A 25,912-nucleotide genomic window follows, 5' to 3' on the forward strand; every position below is an offset into this window, starting at 1 on the left:
CGTTGTGATAGTCTTTGTCTCCACGGTATCATCCGCTCGTTTCCCGATGAATCCCACAACCGCTTCCGTAAACACGTTGACGTCATCGTCGGAGCTGTTTCTGAACATGCCCCAGTCTGCGTCATCGAGTGCGTCCTGTAACGCGGCCACCGATTGATCCGTCCAGCGCGCGACCTTCCTCTGAACCGGAACTTCCTGTTTCAGCCTTTGTTTGTATTTTGGCATGAGGAAGATGGCGGCGTGATCAGATTTGCCAAACGGAGGGCGGGATTGTGCCTTGTAGCCGTCCTTGACCGTAGTGTAGCAGTGGTCCAGTGTCCTTTCACCCCTGGTGGGGCAGGTGATGTGTTGATAAAAGTTCGGCGCTGCGCGTTTGAGGTTGGCGCTATTAAAGTCCCCCGTCACAATAAGCGCAGCGTCCCGGTGTTGTGTCTGGTGCTGTGTGAGTGCCTCATGCAGCTCGCATAAGGCGGTGACCGTGTCCGCTTGTGGTGGAATATAAACGGCACTTACAATGGCCGATGTAAATTCCTGAGGTAGATAAAAAGGACGACACATGATGGACAGTAGTTCCAGATTTGGTGTGCAGGAGCGTGTGAGAGGAACAACGTTCGCACTGTTGCACCAGTTGTTGTTCACCATTAAACACACGCCGCCTCCCCTTGACTTCCCCGAGTCCCGTGTCCTGTCCATGCGGTGAACCGAGAAGAAGTCGGCCGGCTGGATGGCGTGGTCCGGCACCGCTGGGTTCAGCCATGTCTCGGTGAAGCAGAGGAGATTGCAGTCCCGAATGTCTCTCTGGAACTTTATCCTGGCCCTGAGGTCGTCAAGCTTGTTCTCCAGTGACTGGACGTTGGCGAGCAGGATGCTAGGCAGAGGTGTGCGGTGTGCACGAGCTCTCAGCCTGTTCCTGACGCCGGCTCGCTTCCCTCTAGGCCGCCGCGGCTTCCCTTTGTTCTCCCTCGAGATCTCACTCGGCCAGCTCGGATCCGGAGTTAAAAACTTCGAATTGTGAGTACATTGTATACCAATAGAAACAAGAGTGTCACTGTCATACCTAATGTACCCAATGGTGATGATTTTGCCGATTTAGAAACGCTGAAAACTAACTTAAAAAACAAAGACAAAGAAAAAGTGGTCGGAGCAGTCGTGACGGCAGCCGACCTCACCGGCGCCATCTTTTTTTCTTTTTTTTTTTGTGAGTGAAATTCTTGTGTGCGAGCTTCACAAGCAACAGAGGTGTGCAAAGTACAATAACATAAGAACAAGCAAATATAAGAATGGCTAAATCTGAGAATTATATGAATAAATATATGTACAATATAAGAGTGTATGCATATTACTGAATGTGTATACTAAATATGTATGTCTACGTGTGTGTATATGTGTGTGTGTGTGTGTGTGTGTATACATATTTTACAAATTAAATAGCGTAAAAATAAAATTAATATATGAAATATACAGAGGTTGGTAGTTGGATATTGTGCAAAACAAGTGGCATTTATATACAGTATGGAGTGCATAGTGTTGAAATTCCAGTAGTGAAGGTGAGGTGTCTATGACGTGTTCAGCAGTCTGATGGCCTGGTGGAAAAAGCTGTCTCTCAGTCTGCTGGTACGGGACCGGATGCTGCAGAACCTCCTTCCTGATGGAAGTAGTCTGAACAGTTTATGGCTGGGGTGACTGGAGTCCTTGATGATCCTCCCCGCTTTCCTTCATCATACAAATTTCTAATTTTTACAGTCAAAATGACTAAAACTTCATGACTTGTTTAATTACAATACAGCACAGATAATGCTTTTCAACTAGAGAGATGCATGTGATGAGAACTACTAGGAAAAGTTTGTGTGCCTGTGTGCGGGGTTAAATTGTGGAGTGGATTAGCGGCTAAGGACGAACAATGTCCAAATATCCAGAAATTTAAATCAATGTGTAAACATATGATTTTCATGCAGTTCAAGGATGGGGCCAGCATTAAGCTACAGGAGGTGTTTTCAATATGTCCAATGTGATAAGTTAGCATTGTTATACAACATACAAGGAGTGCAGAATTATTAGGCAAATGAGTATTTTGTCCACATCATCCTCTTCATGCATGTTGTCTTACTCCAAGCTGTATGGGCTCGAAAGCCTACTACTAATTAAGCATATTAGGTGATGTGCATCTCTGTAATGAGAAGGGGTGTGGTCTAATGACATCAACACCCTATATCAGGTGTGCATAATTATTAGGCAACGTCCTTTCCTTTGGCAAAATGGGTCAAAAGAAGGACTTGACAGGCTCAGAAAAGTCAAAAATAGTGAGATATCTTGCAGAGGGATGCAGCAGTCTCAAAATTGCAAAGCTTCTGAGGCGTGAAAATTGTCTTTAAACTTTATAGAAAATTGTCTATAAAGTATGACTTAACTTTATAGACAATTCCATGTATATGATTGTGTATGATTCAGTTGCACTAGTTGTGAAGTTGCTCAATGTAACCAGTTAGATACTGGTTCCCATCACTTCAATAGGGCTTTGGAGCGTGATGTCACGGGGGGTGGGCGTGGAAAGGATTTTGGCCCGATCCGCCATTTTGGGGGTCTAGCGCAAGTGAAAAGGGAGCGAAGTCACACACAACAGCCATGGTTCGTATTTGCTGTGTGGTCGGCTGCAATGTTCGATCACACGACCGGCAAGAGAATAAGGTTGAAAATGGTTTATCTTTTCATTCTTTCCCAACCTGGAAGCAACATGAGGCAGCTCGTGTATTGATGTTACCAAACGAAGGCGTCTAGCCTGGATAGCAGCTGTGAGACGAGCTGACGTGCAGTTCTCTTCCATCTCCAAATATCTGTTGGTGCTCCAGACATTTTCATTCCGGTAAGTTCTAAATATGTTCACATCACACTTTATAGCTGAATAATATCATCGTTGGTGGTCTCGGAAGTTATAGAAATTGCGATCAAACATAGAATGGAGTGACTTGATTGGTTGATGTAAAGACAATAAATGAAATGAGACAGGAAGGACACAAATTGGCGTTAATAATTTACCCGATTATCAATGTGTTAACTTGCATGTACTTTACAATTATGGGCATATAATATGATAACGATATTTTAGCAGTTAAATGATAAATGTGTAACATTAATTATGGTGGGGGGTGAAAAATGGCTATTTCACTCGATGCACTCCAGCTGACTTACTTTGACGACGTACTCAGAGTTTGGTGGCTTGAAAATAGCCAAATCTTGCACCCAGCCATTTGTAAATTGGATGTGCGCCTCCAGTGACTTGTAATTACGAAACTGGTTCGCTGTGTAAGCGCTTACTCCACAAACAAGATACGTGAAGATATCGGGGTAGGACAGTGGCGGTAAGTCGTCTGGGTCTTTACTCCACTGCCGTATTTCAAATGGGTCCAGATTTGCGATGCACTCTATTTTTTTTCAAGTACAGCTGCTTCGCCTCTGGACGCAATCAGTCTCTATACCGTCTTTTCTTTTGAGCTGCTTTTAAGCATGTTTCTTGTCGTCGTCGTTCCAACAAAGTGTGTTTGTTTTGATTCGTAGACCCCGAAAATGGAGCTGCGCTCCCACAATGCATTGCGGCATGACGTCAACTCCAAAGCCCTATTCAAAAATACAAAAGCTTCTAAATTTGGATGTACAGATGATTACACACTGAGAACAATATTGTGAATACTTTATTGGATTTCTCCAAACAGCTCCCACTCCATCCTACACAGAGGTCCTTTCAGCATGTTTTAGATCTTAAACCTGTCTCACCTGTTGCTCCTGAACAATGGTTCTATCATGTTCGTACTGGATTATCTGTCCGTCTGGCATCTGAGGGCCAGTCACAGAGCCAGTTACAAATGAGACAGATATTCTCACTATTAAATACTGCATATATATGCACCGTTTAGGCAGTTAAACACTTACCTGTATGTGGTTGCCATCTTTTAGAAAGGATTATTAGATATTTGGGGAAACTAGCCATAAAGAGGGTCTCGTACATTTACGAGCATCAAATGTCCTGGATTTCATGGTTTCAAAGTTTAATAGGTCTTTGAACTTCATAATAAAATTGAGGCCATTATTAGCAAAAAGAATTTTAAAAAAGAGCAAAAAAATGCTTAATAAATAATAATTGTTTTAAACTTAAGCTTTGTAATTGTAGCAGATTTCATTATGTGTGTAATTTTTTATTTAGCCCCACAGTAGTAAAATCCATAAATGAGAGTTAGATTTATTACTAGTATTTTACACAGCATTCAGCTATAGTAACATGTTCTGCATTTTCCTGCTTCACTATCTGATCTGAACAGCTGCACTCTCTTAATAAATTAATAACCAAACATTTCTCAGTAACCAATAACTAGATGGAACAGCACAGTATCTAAGAGAGAGATCAGACAGTGTTTGAGCTAAAGAAGCTGTGTGTTTCTTTTGGGGGCTTTTTGCACACTGATCCACCACCGTTTTCCTATAGTACAATGCATAGGTTCACGTTCAGATGAGAAAACCGTTTCAGCTGCAGGCATCTACTGCTGTAATTTAAACAATCACCTCATTCGCCTCATGTTTTACACGCCTATAAGGTGAGCTTTTTACAGTGCACATGAATATTACGTGATATGGTATGACTAGCTCATGTTCAAACATTTAAGATACTGTTCAGCCATTTTGTTTACTGGGTAGTGCAAAATGGCTGAGTTACCTGAGCGGGAATCCACTAAAGCCAAAAAATAATATATATTTTTTTAATTAATTACAAATACCTTAAAGGAAAACCTAAGAAAAGGATGCAGAAGCACAGAAACAAACTGCCGTGTACGTTATAGTATGTAAATTCAAAAACTGTATAGAGAGAATGGCGCAATGAAAACAGAATAAGATAAGAAACTTTATTTAGTAGAATATAGGCAGTGAGAGTTTTGTAATTAACTTTGAAATACGTTTGCCAAAGACAATGACAGTAAATTAACCCAGTTCTACCAGCTTCTCTTTTCTCTAATACAGTAGAGTGTGTCTGATCTACTAAAAATCCTCATACTTGACAACACAATAAAACACAAGAAAAATCAGAATATGTTTGAGATTAGGATTTTTATTTGATGGCAAATCTATTTTTTTATGTCAGGTTTTTTTTTTATTTGATTTTGTTTTACTTTGATGCTATAATGGATGATTTTAAAATTCAGTTAAATCTAAGATTATATAGCATCGCAGCAAAACAAGAGTCTCCTCAAGGTGCTTTATAATGTAAGGTGAAAACCCTACAGTATTAGCAGGAAAATATCCAACAATCAAAAGATGCCCTTTGAGCAAGCACTAGGCGACAGTGGGGAGAAAAAACTCCCTTTTATAAGGAGAAATCTCCAGCAGAACCAGGCTCAATAAGGGGCAGCCATCTGCTGCGACCGGTTGGGGGTGATGGAGAGACAATATAGGGAGGCAAGATGAAATATACTTCTGTTGGCCAATTACATTGTTTTTGAATAAATTATTAAACGCTTGCTTCGAGATCTTTAATGAAGCATTGTAGTGTGTGTGTGTGTGTGTGGGGGGGGGGGGGGGTCAGGCTGGTCTTTTAGTCATCGCTGCTGCCCTTAAAGCAGCTCCTAAACAGCTACGTTAAAGCTTATCCCACTGCTCGAAAGAACCTTGTAATTTTAGACTTCAGTGGGGGATTGAGTACAACCTCAATAGTCATGTCCAGGAGATCCAGAAAAAGTTCATCAAAAGTGTAATCATCTGGTGTAAGAGCCGAATGTACAAACTGATCTGCAGAGTCAAGCTCCTTTATAAGGGCCTTACTCATTTTCTTTAGCATCCGCCGTTTGTTATTTTTAAGAGCACTCAGATATCCTGGGATTCTGACCTTATCTAGAAGCAGATCTGTAAGACGCCTGGTGATCACTTCGTAGTTTTCTATATTCAGAGTTTTTGTGTCGAAACTACATTTCTCCAGGAGCTTATCTAACAGACAGTTACTGAAGTCTCTGACAATTTTCTCAGACTCCTCCTGTAAGTTTTTAGAGGTTGATGGCTGACTTTGAGCTTCTGTAAGACCAGCTTGAGTGATTGGTTCAGGCTCAGGGCTGTTTTCTGGGGGTGGGCCCTGCTCTAGTACACTCACGCAGGAGACTGTTTCATTTTTGGGAGGACAATCTGGACGTGACTCTGGTTTAGACAGTCTGTCATTTTCTTTTTGCTCTGTTGGAGTCAGTGCTCTTAAAATCACATCCTGGATGTCTCCCACGGCACCAGAAATCTTGTCACTTTGGACAGTTTGATCCAAAGCATCATTCTCCAACCACAGAAGAGTGTTTTGCAAAAACCTTTGCACTGAGTCTTCTACAGTCACATAGAGGAACTCGGGCGAAAAGGGTAACTCATCTGTTGGCTCTGCAGACCTGGAGATCACAGAGTCTGAAAGACATTTTCCTGATAGTATCACAGGGAGTACATATCTTTCAGTTGACTGGAGATGGTCATACACTTTATCTGTCAACTCCCTGGAAAACATCTCAGTTTCCTTTATCTTTTCCAGGGGGTTCCAGATAAGGTTAAAATGTTCTGGCCCGTTTAATTTATTAAACATTTGTTCAAGAATGGGTTTGATGGTGTTATAATCAACTGGGGAAGAACTTTTAAACCAGCTATCCATCACTGGTGTGTTTACATAGCTACAAAAAGAACTGTAGTTGTCCATGCAATCTGCTCTCTGATCATCAAGAGACTTGACCGGTTCGTGGAGACAGATGAAGAACCTTTTGTTTTTCTTCACCAGGTGTTTTATCTCTCTAATCATTTTGTAAAACTGCTTTTTGGCAAAAGCGCAGAAGTGCTCTTTGTGCAGCTTTTGGTCATTGCTTTTTCTGGATGGGATGCATGACGCGAAAAAGTTTTTCACCTTTTGGATAATTAACTGCACATTAAAAGCAGGTTGGCGTGAGTCACATTTCTCACTAGATGTGACATCTTCACCATCAAAAGACTGCAGATTATCAATTATTGTGTTTACAATGTCAGCTGCAGCTATTTCTGCTGGGACGCTGGGACGCTGGAGACTTTCAGCTGTCTCAGCATCTGTGCACTTCTCTATTTCTGTGTCATCTTCGGCATTCGAATACTTCAGAGTGTCAAGTATTGCATTGACAACATCAGCACCTGGGGTGCTGGAACGACTTTCCGCCATCTCTCCAGTTTCACTTTCTTTTTTCTCTACAGGCGTCATGTCATTTTCATCCTTATTGTCCTCTGTGATTCCTGTGTCTGTGCTCCATTTGGTGAGAGCGCTGCTCACCTCCTCAACAACCATTGCCTTCTTAGAGATCTTTGATTCAGTACTCTCTGCTCTTGAATCAGACGGGCTAAGGGAACTAGCTGCGCTGCCCTTTGACATGCACTGGCTGCTTAGCTTACCTGCACATTTTTCCAAACACGAGGCAGCGTGAGAGACTATGCGTCGAAGGTTTTTTGTGGTTGTCATTTTTCCACTGACATAAACGGCCGGATCTGACCGTAAATCCAGGTTGTCTAAGAGTAGAGTCACAGCTGAGTTGACCTTTTCTGAGATCTCCGATTCAATCAGTTTTGTCAGCTTCTTACTGGACAGTTTTCATGGGGGATGTTAAGAGCGATGCTAATGCTGGTTGAAAGAGCGTCTCCCAGCGACGGAGCTATTTTTGCCACAGGTATGCTGATATCTGTTTGGGACAATTCGTCTGTCATTAACTCCTGAAGTGTGGGAAGTGCAGATTTCAGGATGCCGGTAGAAACTATCTGAATGATTTCGATTATCATATCAGCCAGTAATGCTTGGAGATCAGAGTCCCAGATTCCCTGTTCAATCAGTCCCCATTGTACCTGGGAAAACTGATCGAAACACTTGGTTATAGCAGGTAAAATATGCTCGGGAATAATGGGGATAGAGCCTGTAGTCTGCAATTCAGCCATTGTGGACGTTTCTGTTTCAATAAAATTATTTGAAGGACTTTGAAAATCTAAGTTTGTAGAGTGCGAAGATCGCGGTCTGTACATCTCATTTACTTAACGCTTAGTAGTAGATTGTGAGTCCTGGGTCTATATAAGGGCTCAGTTGACTTTTACGTCACGGGCACGTCAAAGCGTTTGCTACGTCACAGTCAGGCGATCAAAGCGTTCGCTTCGTCACATCGCACGCATGCGCACTGTCTGTGTTTTGAACTCCCACGCACAGGCTTCCGGACTTAAACCGCTAATAAATTCTTACATACACATCATGTTGGTGTAAAATACAGTATCTGGAAGCGAAAGGACATTTAGCCTCGTTATTTACTCTCTTAAAATGCACAACACCAATATATAAAGTAAACGGACGGACACTGCAGCGAAACGGAGCTCTAATCTCCGAGTGTACAACCTCTGGATCATCACCTGTTAATATGCTAACATGACTAACGCCAGAATCACTGCACGTAGCTCCGCTTATTTAAGCTCGTGTTAGCCTAAATACGTTCCAGCAGTACTAGCTAGCAGCCGTTTTTAATAAGTTAACGTGCTCTTGACAAATAAACCCTGCAGAAGCTCATACTGAACCAACACTGAGCGCAGTTACCTGCTTGTACTTACAAGCACTGAGTAAGGCTGAATAAAATGAAGGCTGTCCAGTCACTGTGCTATGCCAAAGTTGAACAAATGTCTGATATCGTCTGAATATTTCTTAATGAGGTATTGTTCACAAAGTTACCCGTGCAGTGCTCTATACAGCTTACATCCTTTGAAAGAAATAATTTCAAGTATTAATATTTGTTGTCCAATACTCAGGAGCTGCCCTCAGATTCTAGTGATGGTATTTCCGGCTCTTTTTAGAGATCCGGCTCTTTCGGTTCGCCTCACTAAAAAGATCCGGCTCTTTCGGCTCCGAACCGGCTCTTCAGGTTGTTTTGTTTTGTTTTTTACTATTTAATTTGTAAAAATGTGTATACACACACACACACACACACACACACACACGTAGGAAAATATTTAGTATACACATCCAGAAATGCATACACTATTATATATTGTACATATATTTATTAGTTTCAGGTTGGCCATTCTTGTATTTTGCTCGTTTGTGTTGTTGTGTTTGCACATCTCTGTTGCTTGTGGGGCTCGCACACAAGAATTTCACTCGCATGTGCTGTGCCAGTGTGCCTGCACATGTGATGTGACAATAAAAAGTGATTTGATTTGATTTGATTTGTTGCTTTAATTAATTTATTATTAACAATAATATAAAATTATGCACAAAAGGAATTACTAACGTAAAAAAAAGTGGTTTTATTTGTATATGTTTATATATAAATATATGCGGTGGCCCCTAGAGACAAAACACGTACAAACTCCAAAACACATTTCTAGCATGAACTGAACTTCCAAAGCAGAGCTACTAGATCACTTAAATTACACAATTGAAAGCATGTGTGTATTGTTTGTGTATTTATACACAGGCACTCATATATATTCAAATAATTTAAAAAAAAGTTCATTTACCTGTTACTACCACACACCAAATCCGGACGTTGGTACTTGCTGGCTTGTGTAGCCACGAGGTAACAAAAGCTCAACACTGCGCCCAGCATCCTGGAGCACTTCTGTTGTCTTTTGTACGTGTTTTGAGTTTTTATGTGCTTCTGAGTTTTTTGTACGTGTTTTGGAGTTTTTACGTGTTTTGGAGTTTTTTGTACGTGTTTTTACGTGTTTTGGAGTTTGTACGTGCTTCAGAGTTCGTACGTGATTTGAAGTTTGTATGTGCTTTGTCTGTAGGGGCCACTGTAAATATACTTTTATTTTTTCATTCCACATAAAATGTAATAAATAAATCATATAATACAAAAATCAACTATTCACATTTCAACTTTTAACTATTTAAATTTTCAGCTTTTTCCTTTTACAAATTTAAAGTGAAAACAACACAAAACACTGCAAACCACAACACAATTAAATATAAATTATAATATGAAAACAAAAAGAAGATGCATATTCTCTGTTATATGGACCTGCATGAATAAACTTTCTGAATCCTTTATCATCTGCAACCGAAAATAGTTGTGGATGATTACTATACCTTTCTAATGTGACGTTGTTGTCCCTGGCTCTCTTTCTCTCTCTCTCCCTCTGGCTCTGTTCCTGTGCTACTCAGTGTAACTACCGCCCCTCCCCCCTCTGCCCAGCATAAAGCACAAGGCTTTGGTGCGAAGTGAAGCGGGAAAAAAGTGTGTGAGAGAGAGAGAGAGGGTGAGAGAAAGAGAAAAAAAAAAACCCACGTGATGGCTCGCGATAAGAAGTCGGCTCGCGTCGTTCACGTCAAAGAGCCGGCTCTAAGAGCCATTTCGTTCGCGAACAACCCATCACTATCAGATTCAGACCTCAGCACCACTCAGTGACAACAGGAAACTCATCCTTTTTCTTCACTCTTTGTAGCAACTCCAAAATTAACCGATGAAAATAGTACATAGGTTAAACAGGTGGTTTGAAAGACTTTTATTGTGAAATTACTGACTTTTAGAAATAAAACCCTATCAGTGAAGGTTTGTCTCAACTAGTTTGTTGCACCGCTGAATCCGCTGGTGGAAACAGCAACTGGCCAGTCAAACTGCTCAGCATACATGCCCAGGGCCAATAAGCTGTTAGGTGTGTTGAATATAGTGGTAAGGAAAAGAATAAATACTTCATATTCTGACGGCTTAGTGTGAGAGCACTCTGCCTTGCTGCTTTCGCTAAGCCTGCTCTATGTTTTCCCCTTTTGTCCTCTATGTTGCCTTGTGTGTTCCTGGTAGGAGGTGTAAATTGGTGCAGCTTGGGCACCCGTGCAGTCCCCCTGGGGCACTCAAGAGCTGTCTATCGTTCCATCTATTTATTGGTCCATCCAGAACAATGCTATTTGTTTGGTTGGCCCTGTCCATAATTATTCAGGTTTTACACCAAACATTCAAGCACTCAACCAACTGCTGACACCATTGACTAACACACCTCATGAAAGTAATTATGTTTTTTGTTTATTTTTGTTTAATAACCTTGTACATTTTGGTTAAAGCAGTGACTCTCACATTTTTTGTCATGGAGCTAGAATCACTGACTTATACACATAGCTAATAAAGACCTTGGTACATTTCTATCAAATATATATAAAGTACTATAAAGTACTCAGGACCTTTGGTGGCCTGTGCCCTCAGTCTTATTAGGCACACGCACACAGTCTTTAATATGAAATTATTTAAATGTTTGTGTTTTTGTAACCAGTGCTCATAATCACAGTATTTTATCTTATTTTACCTTATCCTATCTTATCTTAAATTGGTTTTCCAGTAAACCAAAGATTTTAGGTTGTATTTTACTAAAGAAGGCCCTTTCACATGCTCCCTTATTTTCCAAGAATCCACCACAGTGGTTGGATCTGTTTGTTTGATTTGGTGCAGAGTTTATGCCATATGCACTTTCTGATACAACCCTCCCATTTATCCAAGCTTCAAAGGGCTGGCACTTGGAGTACACTAGCTTTGGATCCCCCTGAAGCGGGGTTTGTGTCCTCTCCTTGAGGAGATAACATTGACTGTACCCAAATGTGAGTATACACAGCAGTGCAAAAAATAAAAATTGTGCTAAGGCCACTTCCTCTATTAAAGTGTGTTGCCATCCTGAAGAACAGTGCAGCTGTGAGCAGTGTTTTCATTTCTTCTTCCTACTTCTACTGCTGTTGCAACAAGATCCCATTTTTCTTTATTCCCCATCCAACAGAGACATTTAGTGATATGTGGCTGTTAGACCTTGCGATTTCTGTAGGCAGAATAATAAATACGCTGGTGGTGCAGTGCACTGGCTTTCAAGGCTCAAGAATGCTCAATAACCACAAGTTTGAAACACTGTGAGCTTTATTTAAAAGTCATCTATGTGAAAATCCCATTTAATAGATTTTTAACATGTGACATACACATACCATTGTGTGAATGGGTGGGTGACTGATTGTGTAAAGCCCTTTGGGGTCCTTAGGGACTAGAATAGCACTATACAAATACAGGCCATTTACCATTGTGTGACTCTTAAATTCATGAGCACAGATCCCCCCCCAAAAAAAGCTCCGTGCAACTCATAGCAAGTATACAACTTTCCATTATCAATCATAAAACACCATGCATTTATGTGTACTAAAGAAGGAAGCTGTTTTGATATAGAAACTGTAAGGAAAGCATGAGAGAATGGCTCCTTCTGAACACACAAGTAGAACAGTAAAAAAAAACAGAAACAGAGGATTTGTCCAGCTGCCTAAATGGCTTTCGTATTTTCTTATTCCTATTAGAGCCCTCAGTGGGTATTTGCTAAACATGTAAAGGCTTTTGGATATGATCAATCAACCATTTTGATCAATTAAACATAACTGCTAGCAGAAGCCATCGTTTGCATGCAGATGTGATTCATTCCTGTTTATGAAGCCCAGTACACTGCACTGTTGCTGAGGCAGCTATTAAGGGTGATAACGACGATAGCATTGGTTTTTGGCACTTGGGGATTGAAATTAAAATGAATAAAAACAGCATTAGGGACTGCAGGATAGGTAAGGAGTCAGACATAGACGGAGAGCCTGGAGTTCTGTGTTCAGAAGCGGGCACGGATTCGGTCCAATGGATCTGTGTCCCACATCTTGGGATCCCAAGCCTGGAACCAGCCAGTGAAAGTTGGAGGCTCTGCTCCCTGTTTGATGGTGGTGATGGGAATTCCTTTGCGACCGGAGGGATCCGAGTCCACATATTCTTTTGCTGCACAACAAGAAGGAAGAGAGGGGAAGAGACAGGTGGAGAGATGGAGGATGAGAATGTGAAGAGAGGTGGTGTTTACCTCTGATCTTAAAGTTTTTGGTTTTTGATTTGAAACTTAAAATACTTAAGCACAATAAGTTTTCTGATTCTGTTTCACATGCAAGATGCTGTCAAACAGTATCTTGCGTGTGCTTTGGAAATCATCTTTTTCTTAAACTTTTTTTCAGTTGCAATGTAACAAACCTATCTTGGGAGCGCCTTCCTTTTCCACGTCATTGGCATCTTTGCCAATCCAAATGTAGACCTAGAGACAGGAGAGATTTAAAAAGTCATAATTTTAAAAGTATGTCCTACAAAAGTTGTGAAAGTGACATTTCACACATGCCAGAAAGATCACCTCACCTGATCCCAGGTGTCAAGGAGCATTACATCATCAGTGGCCAGATCTGATTGAGTGAAGTCTCCAGGAACTTCTTCCACCTGAGAGATGGGACAAAAGGAAGCTCAGACTGACTGCCTGCAGGGTTTAGGTGCGTTCAAATGTCACAGTCCTTCCCAAATTAGCACTATACGCTGATCAGGCATAACATTAAGAGTAATGACAGGTGAAGTGAGTAACACTGATTATCTCTTCATTGTGGCAGCTGTTAGTGGGTGGGATATATGGCACTCATCCAAGATGGCACCAGTGTTCATGGCGGGCCGTCTCTTCGACTTCTGTCTGCTGTTTGTTATTTGTTCTTTTTTGTGTTGTCCTGATGTCTACGTGCTTTTCACATATATTAGGGAGCAATTGAACATTTTGTCTGAAGAGTTAGAAGCTGGAAAAATCGGCAGGTGTGAGGATCTGAGTGACGAGGCCCTTGTGGGGTGTTCTTGGTCTGTAGTGGTCAGTATCTATCAAAAGTGATCCAAGGATGGACCAGTGGTGAACCATCGACAGGGTTACTGGTGGCCAAGGCTCACTGATGCACTAGTGGTCTAATCCAACAGATAAGCTAATGTAGCTCAAATTACCCAAAAAGTTCATGCTGGTTCTGATAGAAAGGTGTCAGAATACAAGGAGCATCACAGTTTGTTGTGCACAGGGCTGCATAACCACAGACTAATCAGGGTGTCCATGCTGAATACTGTCCACTGCCTAAAGCACCAACAATGGACTCGTGAGCATCAGAAATCGACCACAGAGCAATGCGAGAAGGTGATCTGGTCTGATGAATCATGTTTTCTTTTACCTCATGTGGATGGCCACGTGCGTGTGCATCACTTACCAGGAACACCTGGCACCATGATACACTATGGGAAGAAGGCGAGCTTGTGGAGGCAGTGTGACGTTTGGGCAATGCTCTACTGGGAAATCTTGGGTCCTGCCATCCATGTGGATGTTACTTTGACACGTATTACATCCTTAAGCATTGTTGCAGACCATGTGCATCCTTTCATGTGAACGGTACTCCCTGATGGCAGTGGCCTCTTTCAGCAGGATAATGCACCCTGCCACAAAGCAGGAATGGTTTGAGGAGCACAACAGCGAGTTTGAGATGCTGACTCCGAATTATCCAGATATTAATCCTGTAGGATATGCTGGACAAACAAGTCTGATTCATGGATGTGCCACTTCCCAACTTAGACAACTTAAAGTATCTGTTGCTAACATCTTGGTGCCAGATACCACAGGGGTCTACTGACATCCAAGCCTAGACCGATCAGGGCTTTTTTGGGAGCAAAAGGGAGACCAACACAATATTAGGACATGGTCACAATGCCTGATCTTTAGCCAGATGTGACTCTTAAAAAAAAAAAGAAGTTTGAGCTGCATTCTTCTCCCTGACTTACACTGAGTCTTCCTGTTTTGTTGGAGCAGCCAAAGAGACGTGGGGGTCTGATCCCGCGCTGCAGACTCTTTGACGTCTGGTAATCCGTTTTGCCTCCCAGAGCAGACCAGAAGTCAGCTGTGAGAGAAGAATACACAACCGACTTTAGCTACACGTAACATTTAATTGATGCTTAATTTGTTTGGACAGGAAGTGAATCACAGCCTCTTTGGGCCCCTGACTAATAAAATGCATCAGCTCTTTAAGTGTAATCATAATCAGACCTGAAATGTTAGTGTTCACTATCACTGACGCCATCAGGCATCAATGCGAATGGCAAATAAAGGTAGAATTTGATGGCTTTACATAAGTAATTTCTTAGCTTATATACACTTTTACATTTTGTAAGTAACTTAAAAACAGCCAAACAGTCTTTTATCACTCAATTGTGAATCAAAATCAAAAGAATTAGAATGAGATTAAATATTTCCCATAAAATACCTCCTTTTTTATCTTCAGATAAATAAAAGAAAAGGCGCAGAGTTAGTTTCTTTGAGCAATAAACAAGGAAAGTTCTGACTTTTATGTTGGGGACTCACCTGGCTCCTTGCCCTCTGACACATTGCTGGGACTACCACCCAGGAAAGCCACCACATGCTTGGCTGCTTCCATCTCTTTATCGCTGGCGCCCACGCCACGCCACACAAACAAGCCACTTGGCGTTTTCAACACAAAAACATCGTTGGTGTTCAGATTGGAGGCAGTAGCTTGGACCTGAGGAACCACACAAGTGAGAGGAGCAAATAAGAACTCTCTTGTACACACACACACACACACACACATACAGTGTGTTGCAAACCAGCTTACCTCCACCGCACGGGTAGCATTGGAGGAGCTCTGCCGGATGTGGAAGAGGCGACTGCTGGCGGCTTGTGTCTGTCCACCTTTGCGTGACGTTCCTCCACTGTGGATGATCATTGGCTTGTCCTTGAAGATGCTCATCAGGTGGGGAGGCTCCTGACCCTGTGACACTCTCACCTGTGGGTATTAACAAAATTCACCAGCAAAGGCAATGACTAATCCAGTTATTCCAGTTTAGCTACAGATTGTGTTCTTAGGGTTACCAACACCAAAGTGAAGTGGTAATCTAAGGTTCCGTATCACTATGTGCAGGAATAACAAGACTGAAATAGATCAATGCTCACTTGATATTCACTGTAATTAAATTGAGTTTCAGCTAAGTGATTTTTATATAAATGCAACACAACTGGAAAATTTTGAAAATTATTAACTAAATAGCAATATAGCGTGATTATTATCTAATATTTTAAATACTTTAGTTTATTTTTAAAGAAAATACTCAATGATATCAGCTGTGTTGGCATGGTTGTGTGAGAAAATCAGCTGAAAACATCTCAGAAATGTCTTAATGTCTCCAGTATGGCTGAGAGTTTGATGTATAACCAGCACTAACTGAGGGTCAAGGTTTTGCCACGTTTTAATGCAATTCTTGTAGTTATGGCAACTTATCTATTAAAACGTGCTGCAGGTTGGATCGGATCAAAATAAAAATTATAGAAACACTGCCCTCTGCTGGTTATCCTGGGGGGTGTTTTTTTCTTTCTTATGGGATCGTTATGAGGCAATTAGTTTTCATCAGCTACACTAAATCCTCTGTAATAGTTAATAAATTTGAAGTATCGGAAGAGAGGCAGAAAATTTTTGTTTTAGTCGTTGTTACACAGCCCATAAGTTAAAAATGGTGCGTACTAGTTATGTGGGAAGTGTGATGAGTAGATTCAAAGAAAGGTAAACGTTATATGTATTAAGGTTAGTTTGAGAGCCATAAGCTCTTACTCAATGAAGGATCTCATATCACCTTTATCTGTTCATGTCAGTCATTTAGGGAGAAAAATTACGCTAATACAATAACTGCTCACATTATTTAGATTGTTTCTTTAACATTTCTAAGTCATACATTACATTACAGGGTCTTTCTGTGATTACACACACTTCTTTAGTGCATGTGATGTTGAGGTGTGTAGTGGGTCAGGTTCTAACCTGAACTGGGGCTCCTCCCATTGAGTCATCCAGCTTCACTGTGAGGAACGCCGAAGCGGCCAGTTCGTCTTGTGTGCACTTCAGCCCCTGCCTGACACAGTAGCACCAACACAGTCTGAAACACGTCATTAACTCGTGCGTTTGTGTGTGTGAGTGTGTGAGATAGAGAGAGAGATCTTAGACAGGGTGTGGCACACTCTGCCACAGCTTTTACTTCATACTAATTTAAAGAGATTATACGCTTTATACATGTTTTACTGTTTTACCCACCATGTGTATATGATGTGCTGCTCCCGTGATCCCTGTCTGTAGCTGTAGAGGATGAGGTAACAGTCGCCCCCATAGAAGTGACCATAAGAGGAGGGATCCACGGGCACATTTGCACCATTCTCGACACGCCAGATCTAGAACACCAGACCCAATCTTTAAAAAAACCCAAAACTTTACAGCTGTGTTTACCTGTGCTATTGTTTCACTTTTTAACACCCTCCTACCTGGACTTTGCCCTTGCCATCGTCCACCATGCCGTGCTGCGCTGCCATGGCTTTGTTTGTGTGTAGGGTGGAGGCATCAAAGGGAACCTGCTCCACTTTGGCTATGCGGCCAATAGTGTAGGCCTTACTGGGACCTGTGGTCTCATCCTTATCCCTCCAGTCGGAAAAGAACTGCTTAAAGAGAGACGTTTCGCCACCTGCAGGAAGTACTTGGATCTGCAAGTCAAACAGAGATTTGGCTTTACGGTTAGCTGCACTGTGGGATTTACAATTGTTGTTTTTTTTTGTCTAAGTTACTAAGTACATGTTGGCTTTACCGTTGTATTTTTGTTGTATCCCTTATCAGTGATGAACTTCTGACCTGCAGCCATGGCTGCTTTACGCTCCGACACAGTGGCCTTAGGGCCTGTTGGAATCAGATAAAACAAAGGCGGTGTAATTCACCTTTATGTTATTCAGAGTGAGAAATATCTGCGGATATTTACGTAAAGACGCTAATTGCAGTGCAGTCATAAAACACAAAATTACTGCTGTAGATTTCCTGTTATTGTTCAGCAGTGCCAAAAATAAAACCAGCAGCATTTAAATATACCTCTTTCACATGTGTAGCCTTAATCAGAGAGACCAAAAAGGTGTAAACACACGCTTTCCAATCATTTCTTTGTTAGAATTTGTGCAAAAAGAAGAAGAAAAAAGCACAATGTTAGAAGTGTTATCACAAAAATGTTTTGCTGCACCTTTCCACACAAAGATGGTCTTGTCCACCCCGTTGTCCAGGATGTAGCACTCCTCCGGAGACAGCATGGCCTGTTTGAAGGGACTGGATGCAGCCACAGACGACACCTTCATAGAGCCAGATGCATCTGAGATCTAAAAGAAAAGGAAAGAGGCCCCATCAGGTACTGATTTCTTTTTTGCTATGAAATCTTTCCACCCTTGTATCAAAGCCAGGGTGTTCACATTTATTTGACTGTCACTTGTGCTTCTCACCATGTAGAGGGCAGCCTTCTTCCTGTTGGAAGTCTCCACCTTGTCGTCATCCGGAGTACTGGGGGCGATGGAGGTTTTTGGTCCTAGAACCTAAACAACAATCAAGGGCATTAATCACTAAAGGTTTATCATCATTAGCACTGATTAAATGCTTTTTAGTGCAAATATAAACACAGCTTTATTCAGATAAAAAAAAAATCTCTATAAATTGAAAGTATGCTCGTTAAACCAGCCCTCCCCTAACTCTCTCTATCTCATTAGGCATCTTGTTGTAAAGGAAGTGTTTACTAAGCTGCCCTGGCACAGAGCTGGCGTATGAGCAGCACTTACAAAGGGCAGCATTGTGCCCCGTCGTTCCCACACTGACTAAGTCTGTCGAATGCATTAATTGCACTTAAAGCTCCTGCTCTCAAGTGATCACCTCTGAGGTTAAAGTGTGGTGACATTTGCTAGAAGAGGGAGACGAGTGAGGAATGTGCGTGTCTGACCTCTATGATGGGAGCCGGCTCGTCCCCCTCCTCCACCATATGCACTTTGGCTCTGCCGTTCCTCTCATTATCTCTGATGTCGATGGTGACCTCGGAGGCCTTCAGCCGCTCAAAACGGTTACACTCACTGCCGCACCACTGATAGATGTCCTGCAGGAGGGGAGAACCCGGGAAAGGAGGTTTAAAGATGTGAAAGCCTTAACTATTTCACAGAAACTGTAGAGGTTAAACTGCACTCTGTACATACAGTAGCAAACACACACACAAATAAAAAAAGAACAGCTCACCTTTCCCAGGTCAATGATGAAGCAGTCTCCTTTGTTGAAGCTGTCCCAGGACATATTCACCTCGGTTGCTCTGATGACCCTGCGACCCTTAACGTGCAGCAGGCGTTTTACATCCACGCCGTTGGTCACTACATGTTTGAAACCTGAGGCCACACCTCCTTTCTGTGAAATCCAATGATGATTCGCATTAAGTTTTATCCTGTGAATATTCTTTCAAATCTAAGCAATGCGGGGGATGAGCTGATTTAAGAGAAGATGAGCTATCTTTACACCTGAGCTGCAGTTTTAGTTACAACTACTACACACGGGCCAAATGACCAGGTAAGTCACAAATGTTCAAGGGGAGGACGTGTGGAGTCAGCTGACGGTGAAATGAGTTTAACACAGGACTGTAAAATCTTAAGGAACAACTGGTTCCTTAAGACATGCTGTCAGTTAATGGCATAACCACATCCCATCACTCAGAGTTAACAAAGACAATGGGCGGAAAAGAAACTAACATGATGACTGAGGATAAAATGAAGATTGTTGTGTGCAACACGCCGTTGTACCTGGCGGGTGGGATTATCACGTAATGTGCCGTCCTTGGTAGAGCCAATAAACAAAGCAAGTATTTAGAAAACATGCAAATGAACAGAAATACCCTCTGCTGGAGAAGAACAACATGATGATCCTTGTCAGTTTATAACCTCACAAAAAATGAACTGAAATAGAAGTTGAATTAAATGTTTGTGTTTTGTAGACTTTTAAAAATCTCATAATGTGATTTTCCTCAACATGATCCTTCTGCAAGCTACTTTACAACCTTCCTCACCCCAGTTTCTCATTTGTATGCTCTTTCTGACCTTACTCGGTGTAATGCCTGCCACCACTGATGCCTCCTCTGCTGTGTTTGTTGTGTATCCAGAGCTTTACCGCCAATGGAATTTGACTAAAGTGGTTTTTACTGAAATATGGGTGAAAACAACAACAAAGGAAACTTGCTTAAATTAGACTTTGAAAAAAAACCACCCAGAAGAGTCAGTGACTCATCCTCTGCTGCTGAGGTCAGATGACTAGAGTGTTGTTAGACTCTCGGGGGGCGTGGCTACTTTGACCACCAAATGAAAACCACATTCATCCTGTTATTGGTCAAATGGTAGCAATTTTTTCCGTGGCAACAACGCATGCTCTGTTTATTGTCAGAATAGTTTACTGAAAGTGAAGTTACCAAAGCTCTGTCGAGAATGTGAGGTTTGGTTCTGTTTCAGCTTCGCTGTGTCCCAAACACAGCCAGTGTGCTTGGACTCTGCAACATATGCAGAGCAGAACTCTCCAAAGAGTAGTAAGCAAGCATTCGGGCTAATTACATTTAACTAAAGCCACAAAGGGGGGTTGGGGTTATGAGAAACAGATGGCTGTTAAAAGTGGTTTAGCTTGTGTTTCTCAGTATCCTTATTTGCAGAGGCTGGTTGCCTAGGTTATAATCAATCAGTCCATCAGACACACCATCAGAGAGATATAGAAAAAAGGGGGAATGCTATGATTTCTTTGAACTTCAGAATCATCAGCTCATCTCAACAGCAAAGTTCACAGGATGCTGGTAATCATTAACACTGCAGACATGTTTCAGTCAAACAGAGTTCTGCAGCAGATCACTGTTCGATGTTTAAAACATTAGTCATCACACCTCTCACTGTTTACAGGATTTATATATTTTTATGGTTCTGTTATTTAATAGCGGACTGGGAGCAGAAAAAAAGAAATCCTTACAGAAATGTCCCTTATTTAGTTACTAATTTAAACCAGCGGTTCCTCTTCTCCTATCAATAGCCTTTTAATAGCTGACTGGAACCTGTCATTTACTTGCTCATTACCAGCTTCACTTTTTGGACTCTGCTAGTGTAGCTTTGCATGATTTTCAGGTCAAAATAATGCTTGTTTTTCTTATCAAAGTTTCTTCAGAGACATGTCAAAATGAAACCTGGTGTGACGTTAACTTGTCTGCCATTTTGCACGTGCGACATAATAATAAATAATACAGGGGAAGCCAAATAATGCTCCAGTCACAGCCCCTTAAAACCACCGGTCTTGGGGGAAAAATGTGTATTCCCCACCGAGCTGACGAGTGGTTGCTCAATTTTTCTGGCGGTGGCTGGCGGTGACCAGTCAGTGACCCCCCTTGGCAACCCACCTCACCCCAGTTTTCGTCATTTGTCAGTTGTTAGAGCAAAATGTGTATCTTATGACTGGTTGGCAAAAATCTTTTTTATTGCTTTGTTCAGTCACAGATTGTCAGAGTCGCCTGTAGTTTGCATGAAGATCCCAACTTCCATAAAGCTCACCTGGTACTTGATGCCTGACTTGAAGTAACCCAGGAAAGTGTTGGACTCGTAGTTCTGCACCTCCCTGTACTGCACCGGGCCACCACCCAGGAAGTCATCCAGCTGTGAGGCAAAGATCGCTGTCGCTCCACTCTCATCCTGTGAACACTCATCCCCTGCAGAAAATAGACGTTTGTAACCGGCTAGTTCTAGAAACAGTCCTGCAACTGCTTCGTATTCACGCTCAAAACTCAAGCTTCTTACAGAGAAATCTGCAGCGCTTTAGTGCAAGCAGTAACCTTATGCGCCCTCTGAGTCAGGACTGGAGTCATGGTTATAATTGCATAAACCACATGAGCAGCAGAGCCTCTCTGTATCCTGTTATTACTGTCAGATGGCACACAACATGGATAAAACTATTCCACAAGTTTTATCTGACTAACATTGATCCCAGACGGAAGGATTAATTGTGTCCCAGTGTTATAAAGACTGTAATGTGTTGCAGATGGTTGGATGGCATTGGATGCAGACTGGCAGGGAACTACGCAAACCTGCAAAAAACTAGTACTCGTCTCTAATGATCTGCAGGGGCATTCCAGATGTGAGTCATCCAGCAGTTTGTTTTATGTGTCTGTTTTTGTTATGCAACCAAAAGGAAAAAAGAAAACGTTTGGGGTGGAGTATAGGCTTTTCCTTCGCTGCATTGTTCAGGGTGGTTAAAGTTGCACATCACTGAGCGTTCTGTTCACTCATAATTTAATTCTAAGCCACAAAAAGGGAACTGTGCAGGCAAGAGGAATTTCACAAACTCCTGTTACTTTAAGCTCCTCACACAAGGGAGGATGTTTCAGGTCTAAGATCTAAAAACCCAAAGCAGTTTCCAAAACCAGGCTATTGTGGTGCAAGCTCACGATGAAGCAAGGGTATCTGCTCTCATTAAACCCAAAGCTACACCTGTCTGTTTGTGAGTTTAAGTACTACAAATTGCAGGGAAACGCAGCAGCTCTAGAGGAAGTGACTTTTTAAAACTCTGAATATATCACTTAAGTTTGTAGCCGAGGAAAATGCCAAACATCATACTTTATCATGAAACTGGAATGAAAACAGATTTGCTTTGGTGCAATCAAACAAAACTAAGCAGAAGCCTCAGTAAAGTGCAATACTGCAGTTTGCAGCATCCATGTCTTACCCAACCACATGTGAATGTTGTATGATGGGGCTGAGGTGGTGAAGAGCAGCAGGTAGGCATCTCCGGTGTAAAAGGAGCCGTGCAGGGCTTTGGGAACCGGCTTGAGGTCCATGCTCTCGATACGCCACACCTGCAGCCCTGGCTTCTTCCCTGCAGTTTCAAACTCCTTATGGCTAACCATGATGCTCTGAGACACGATGAAGATTAAAAAAGAAAAAAAGAAAAAGAGGAAGTAAATAGTCTTGAAGTTAAAGGAAGCCAGGTAGAGACACAGAAAATAATTTTAATGTTTTTGCCATGCAAAATGTGGCTGCAGTTGAACTCCTGGAAAGCCACAGAAAGCATTCTGAGAATGACAGAAACAGCAGACGCTGCTGAGAGCGCTCACGAACACAATGCAAAAGTTATTTTGTGCAACCAAATTTATGATGTGCTTCCTGAACAACAAACGCTAGATTGTGTCTTAACACCAATGGAGGAAGGGGGTGGTGGTAGGGAGGCTAACCACGGCAGTTTATAAATGTACATTCTATCTCTCCTCTAAGCCACTTCCATATTTGGACACTCACTGTAAACACTGAACTAGAAAGACAGGTTCTTTAACTATATCACGCACTGCTGCTCGACGTCTGTCAACCAACTTTCAATAATCATATTAGCCATGAACCGTACATCAATGACTCTCTGCTTAGTATCATATTTTATTTATTTATTTTGCACAAACTCATTGAAAAAAACCCTAAATGATCTGAGAAACCCTTTGTTGTTTCTAAAAAGTCATAATATATGCAGCATATTGTGACACCAGAGTCTGAGAAAAAGTTACGTTTTTTCAGAAATGACTGATGCAGGAACTTTGTACCATTATCAGCACACATTTAATCAGAAAATCATATCTCCACTAAAATAAACAATACCACATTCCAGGCTGACAGTGCTGCGTGACCTGTATTGCTTACTTCATAAACTCCTATCATATTTTTTATGGCTGATACTGGAGTGACTCTATAACATCACATAACGTCTGGACTGCTACAAAACACAGTGAGAAAGCTGAAGCACTGAGTCCAGGAACTCACAGGAGGTTCTTCTTAAATAAATGAATATTGTGATAAGGTTGAACGTTTGCTCCAAAGAAATTGAGAGATTATACGGTACAGATTGCTAGTTTGTCCAGATTACAGAAGAGCCTGATTACAAGTGTGGCTGCAGGATTATAGCTGTACTCTCAGACTAAGACTTCTCTAACTACGCAGCTCTGACCACGTCCACTTCCACTGCTGTAAAACCATAAACCTGCATTTAATTTACATCCCCTTCATCTGATAACCACAGTGCTCATCACGCAGGCTGAAATATTTAATGTTACTGAGAGTTTAAATCATACCAAACAAACACAATCCAAGGAATCAGCATCATGATCACCACTTATTGTTACTGCGATGTTTGCAGTGCTGTGTCTTAAACGAGCAGCCTGCAGCTCAGCTTTCAGTGAAGAAGGAAAGAAATTGAGTGGACTTCCTGTAAGAGGCTGATCAATAAGTGCTGCATCACGGACAAAACCTCCAGACCCCATAAAGTGCATGAATTGAAAACAGATGCACTGATATTAACGCTAATGTAACACAGTAATGAGCACAATGTTGCATCTCTGTGTGGTGGGGTGGGGGTCATATGCTGGGAAGAGCATCTTCCACCAGCTGTGCTTGTCTGCTGCAGACCTCTGATATATTTACATTTTTTAAAAAGTGCATTTGTGTTAAGAATGAAGTCTGTACTGCTTCTTCCTCTTTTTTGTCTATTGCATAACTTCTTAACAACCACTGTCTATGTTCCAATTAAAGCTTCCATTTCAATTATATTTCAATCGAACGATAACGATCAGCAGCAATATGAAAGAATATCGAATATCACGAACTCTAACGCGTTCTCTCCTTCCTTTTCGCCCCTTTCGCTGGCTGCTGTGACTCAGGAAGAGGAAGAAAAAGAAGAGGGGGAAAAAACAACAACAGCTGGAAACTTTCCACATCTGGAATTTCACTCGCTTTAAACGTCCCAATCCTGCCTGGCTACATGAGAGCGAAAAGTCAGCGATTATCAGCTAAGATCGCGAGCTGTTCACCTTTGATCTAAAGAAATTATGCAAGAATTAAAAGTGCAGAAATGCCACAGCGTGTGCACCCACGTAGACTGGGGTGGGGGGGGAGAGGAAAAAAAGGGGGAAACTCACAGTTTGTTTGAAGGATGAATCACACAGGAAAGAGAGAGAGATGCGCAGACGAGTCGATGGAGGTCGTAGATGCGGCAGTGAGGCGATTATGGACACTCTCTGGTTTTGATGTGCTGTAGGTGACGAGACGGAGGAGGAGAAAGGGGAGGAGGAGTGGTGCTGGGGGAGTGTCCAGCATGAATACTTCTCAGGCGGAGAGAAGCTTTCTGAGAAGAGAGGCTTGATTCAGGAAGAAAGTCTGCCTTTACAGTGCTGTGCCAACACGACCGTGGACTGCACAGCGCAGATTATAAAGCTTTCATGTAGGGAGGGACAAAGTTCAGCATGCAGTGGCTTCTTAGAAGTAGCACCAGAATGCGTGACTTTAGGTTTGGCTTGAGATCGGTGTGACTAGGAAAAACAAGAGCAGGGAAATGTGTCTGCCTTTAAAATCCTATAATGCAGAGGTATCATAGGAAATCAGATACTGTGAGTTGGGAAACAGCGTCAACGGCTATATTCAAAAGACAACTGTGTGTTGATTTGAAATACAGATGTTAGTGACACTTCAACTTCCCCCTTGCTTGAATAAACCAGCCAGCCCTTGCAGATACAGGACACCACACATACCTCTAAACGAGAGCATCCAGAACATTCATTCGGTCTCATTAGCTTCAAGATAAACACATTATGTAAAACAACTTTTGGCTTTGTTACCATGGTGCACAAAACCCACAGGGCATCTCACCATTTGCACACATGAAAATACCACTCACGTTTGAAGGCATGCTTGCACAAGTCACACCCAGCATCTACCTGCTGTACTTCTTCTTTTACAACAGATACAGCGAAACAGAAAGTACCCCTTTGAGTTCTAATGACACCAATTAAAAACTCACCTGGTCCACACCTTCTGAAATTCTTTAAAGATAATGTCAGATGAACAACAATGTGTTGCATATTTGTTGTTATTTGTTTAACAAAAAGGTCTTAAGGTCCCACCACAGTGTTTCAATCAGGTTGATGTCTGGACTTTGACTGGACCATTGCAACACTTTGATTCCTTTCTTTTTCTGCCATCCTGTTGTAGATTTGCTGCTGTGCTTGGGATCATTGCACTCTTTCATGACACAATTTGGGGCAAGCTTTAGCTATCAGACAGATGGCCTCACATTTGACTCTTTGGTATACAGAGTTCATCATCAACTCAATAACTGCTGGGTGCCCAGGTCATGTTGCTGGATAACAAGCCAAAATTATTACTCCCCCACCACCGTGCTTGACAGTTGGTATGAGGTGTTTGTGCTGAT

At 41.9% G+C, this 25,912-nt stretch overlaps 1 protein-coding gene and 1 long non-coding RNA gene across 2 annotated transcripts; one reads left to right on the forward strand and one right to left on the reverse strand.

Annotated features, from left to right (window-relative positions):
* Nucleotides 1–11,867: 11,867 nt before the first annotated feature.
* On the reverse strand, nucleotides 11,868–24,778 carry scinlb (scinderin like b). The gene is made up of 17 exons (XM_026149636.2): nucleotides 24,624–24,778; nucleotides 22,394–22,580; nucleotides 21,226–21,380; nucleotides 18,902–19,063; nucleotides 18,615–18,764; nucleotides 18,127–18,216; nucleotides 17,874–18,006; nucleotides 17,454–17,542; nucleotides 17,137–17,352; nucleotides 16,913–17,046; nucleotides 16,643–16,733; nucleotides 15,449–15,619; nucleotides 15,181–15,355; nucleotides 14,604–14,719; nucleotides 13,170–13,247; nucleotides 13,011–13,071; nucleotides 11,868–12,767 (listed from the first exon to the last, which is right to left on the reverse strand). The coding sequence occupies exons 2-17, from the start codon at nucleotides 22,572–22,574 to the stop codon at nucleotides 12,607–12,609; spliced, it is 2,163 nt and encodes a 720-aa protein (XP_026005421.1). The 5' UTR covers nucleotides 22,575–22,580; nucleotides 24,624–24,778; the 3' UTR covers nucleotides 11,868–12,606.
* Nucleotides 18,132–24,498, forward strand: LOC145421879 (uncharacterized). Its single transcript, XR_013903253.1, has 3 exons — nucleotides 18,132–18,249; nucleotides 21,710–21,805; nucleotides 24,366–24,498. It is a non-coding gene; the product is annotated as an uncharacterized LOC145421879 (long non-coding RNA).
* Nucleotides 24,779–25,912: the final 1,134 nt, after the last annotated feature.

This window comes from Astatotilapia calliptera, chromosome 18 (genome assembly GCF_964374335.1).
Source record: "Astatotilapia calliptera chromosome 18, fAstCal68.1, whole genome shotgun sequence".
NCBI lineage: Eukaryota > Metazoa > Chordata > Actinopteri > Cichliformes > Cichlidae > Astatotilapia > Astatotilapia calliptera.

What these genes read in the sequence shown, in the direction of transcription:
- scinlb (XM_026149636.2), bottom strand. Translation starts at nt 22,574, where the DNA reads ATGGTTAGCCATAAGGAGTTTGAAACTGCAGGGAAGAAGCCAGGGCTG. An exon ending in GATACAACAAAAATACAACG is followed by an intron (nt 17,353 to 17,453) that starts GTAAAGCCAACA and finishes TTTGACTTGCAG; the next exon opens with ATCCAAGTACTTCCTGCAGG. An exon ending in TCCTTGACACCTGGGATCAG is followed by an intron (nt 13,072 to 13,169) that starts GTGAGGTGATCT and finishes TCCTGTCTCTAG; the next exon opens with GTCTACATTTGGATTGGCAA.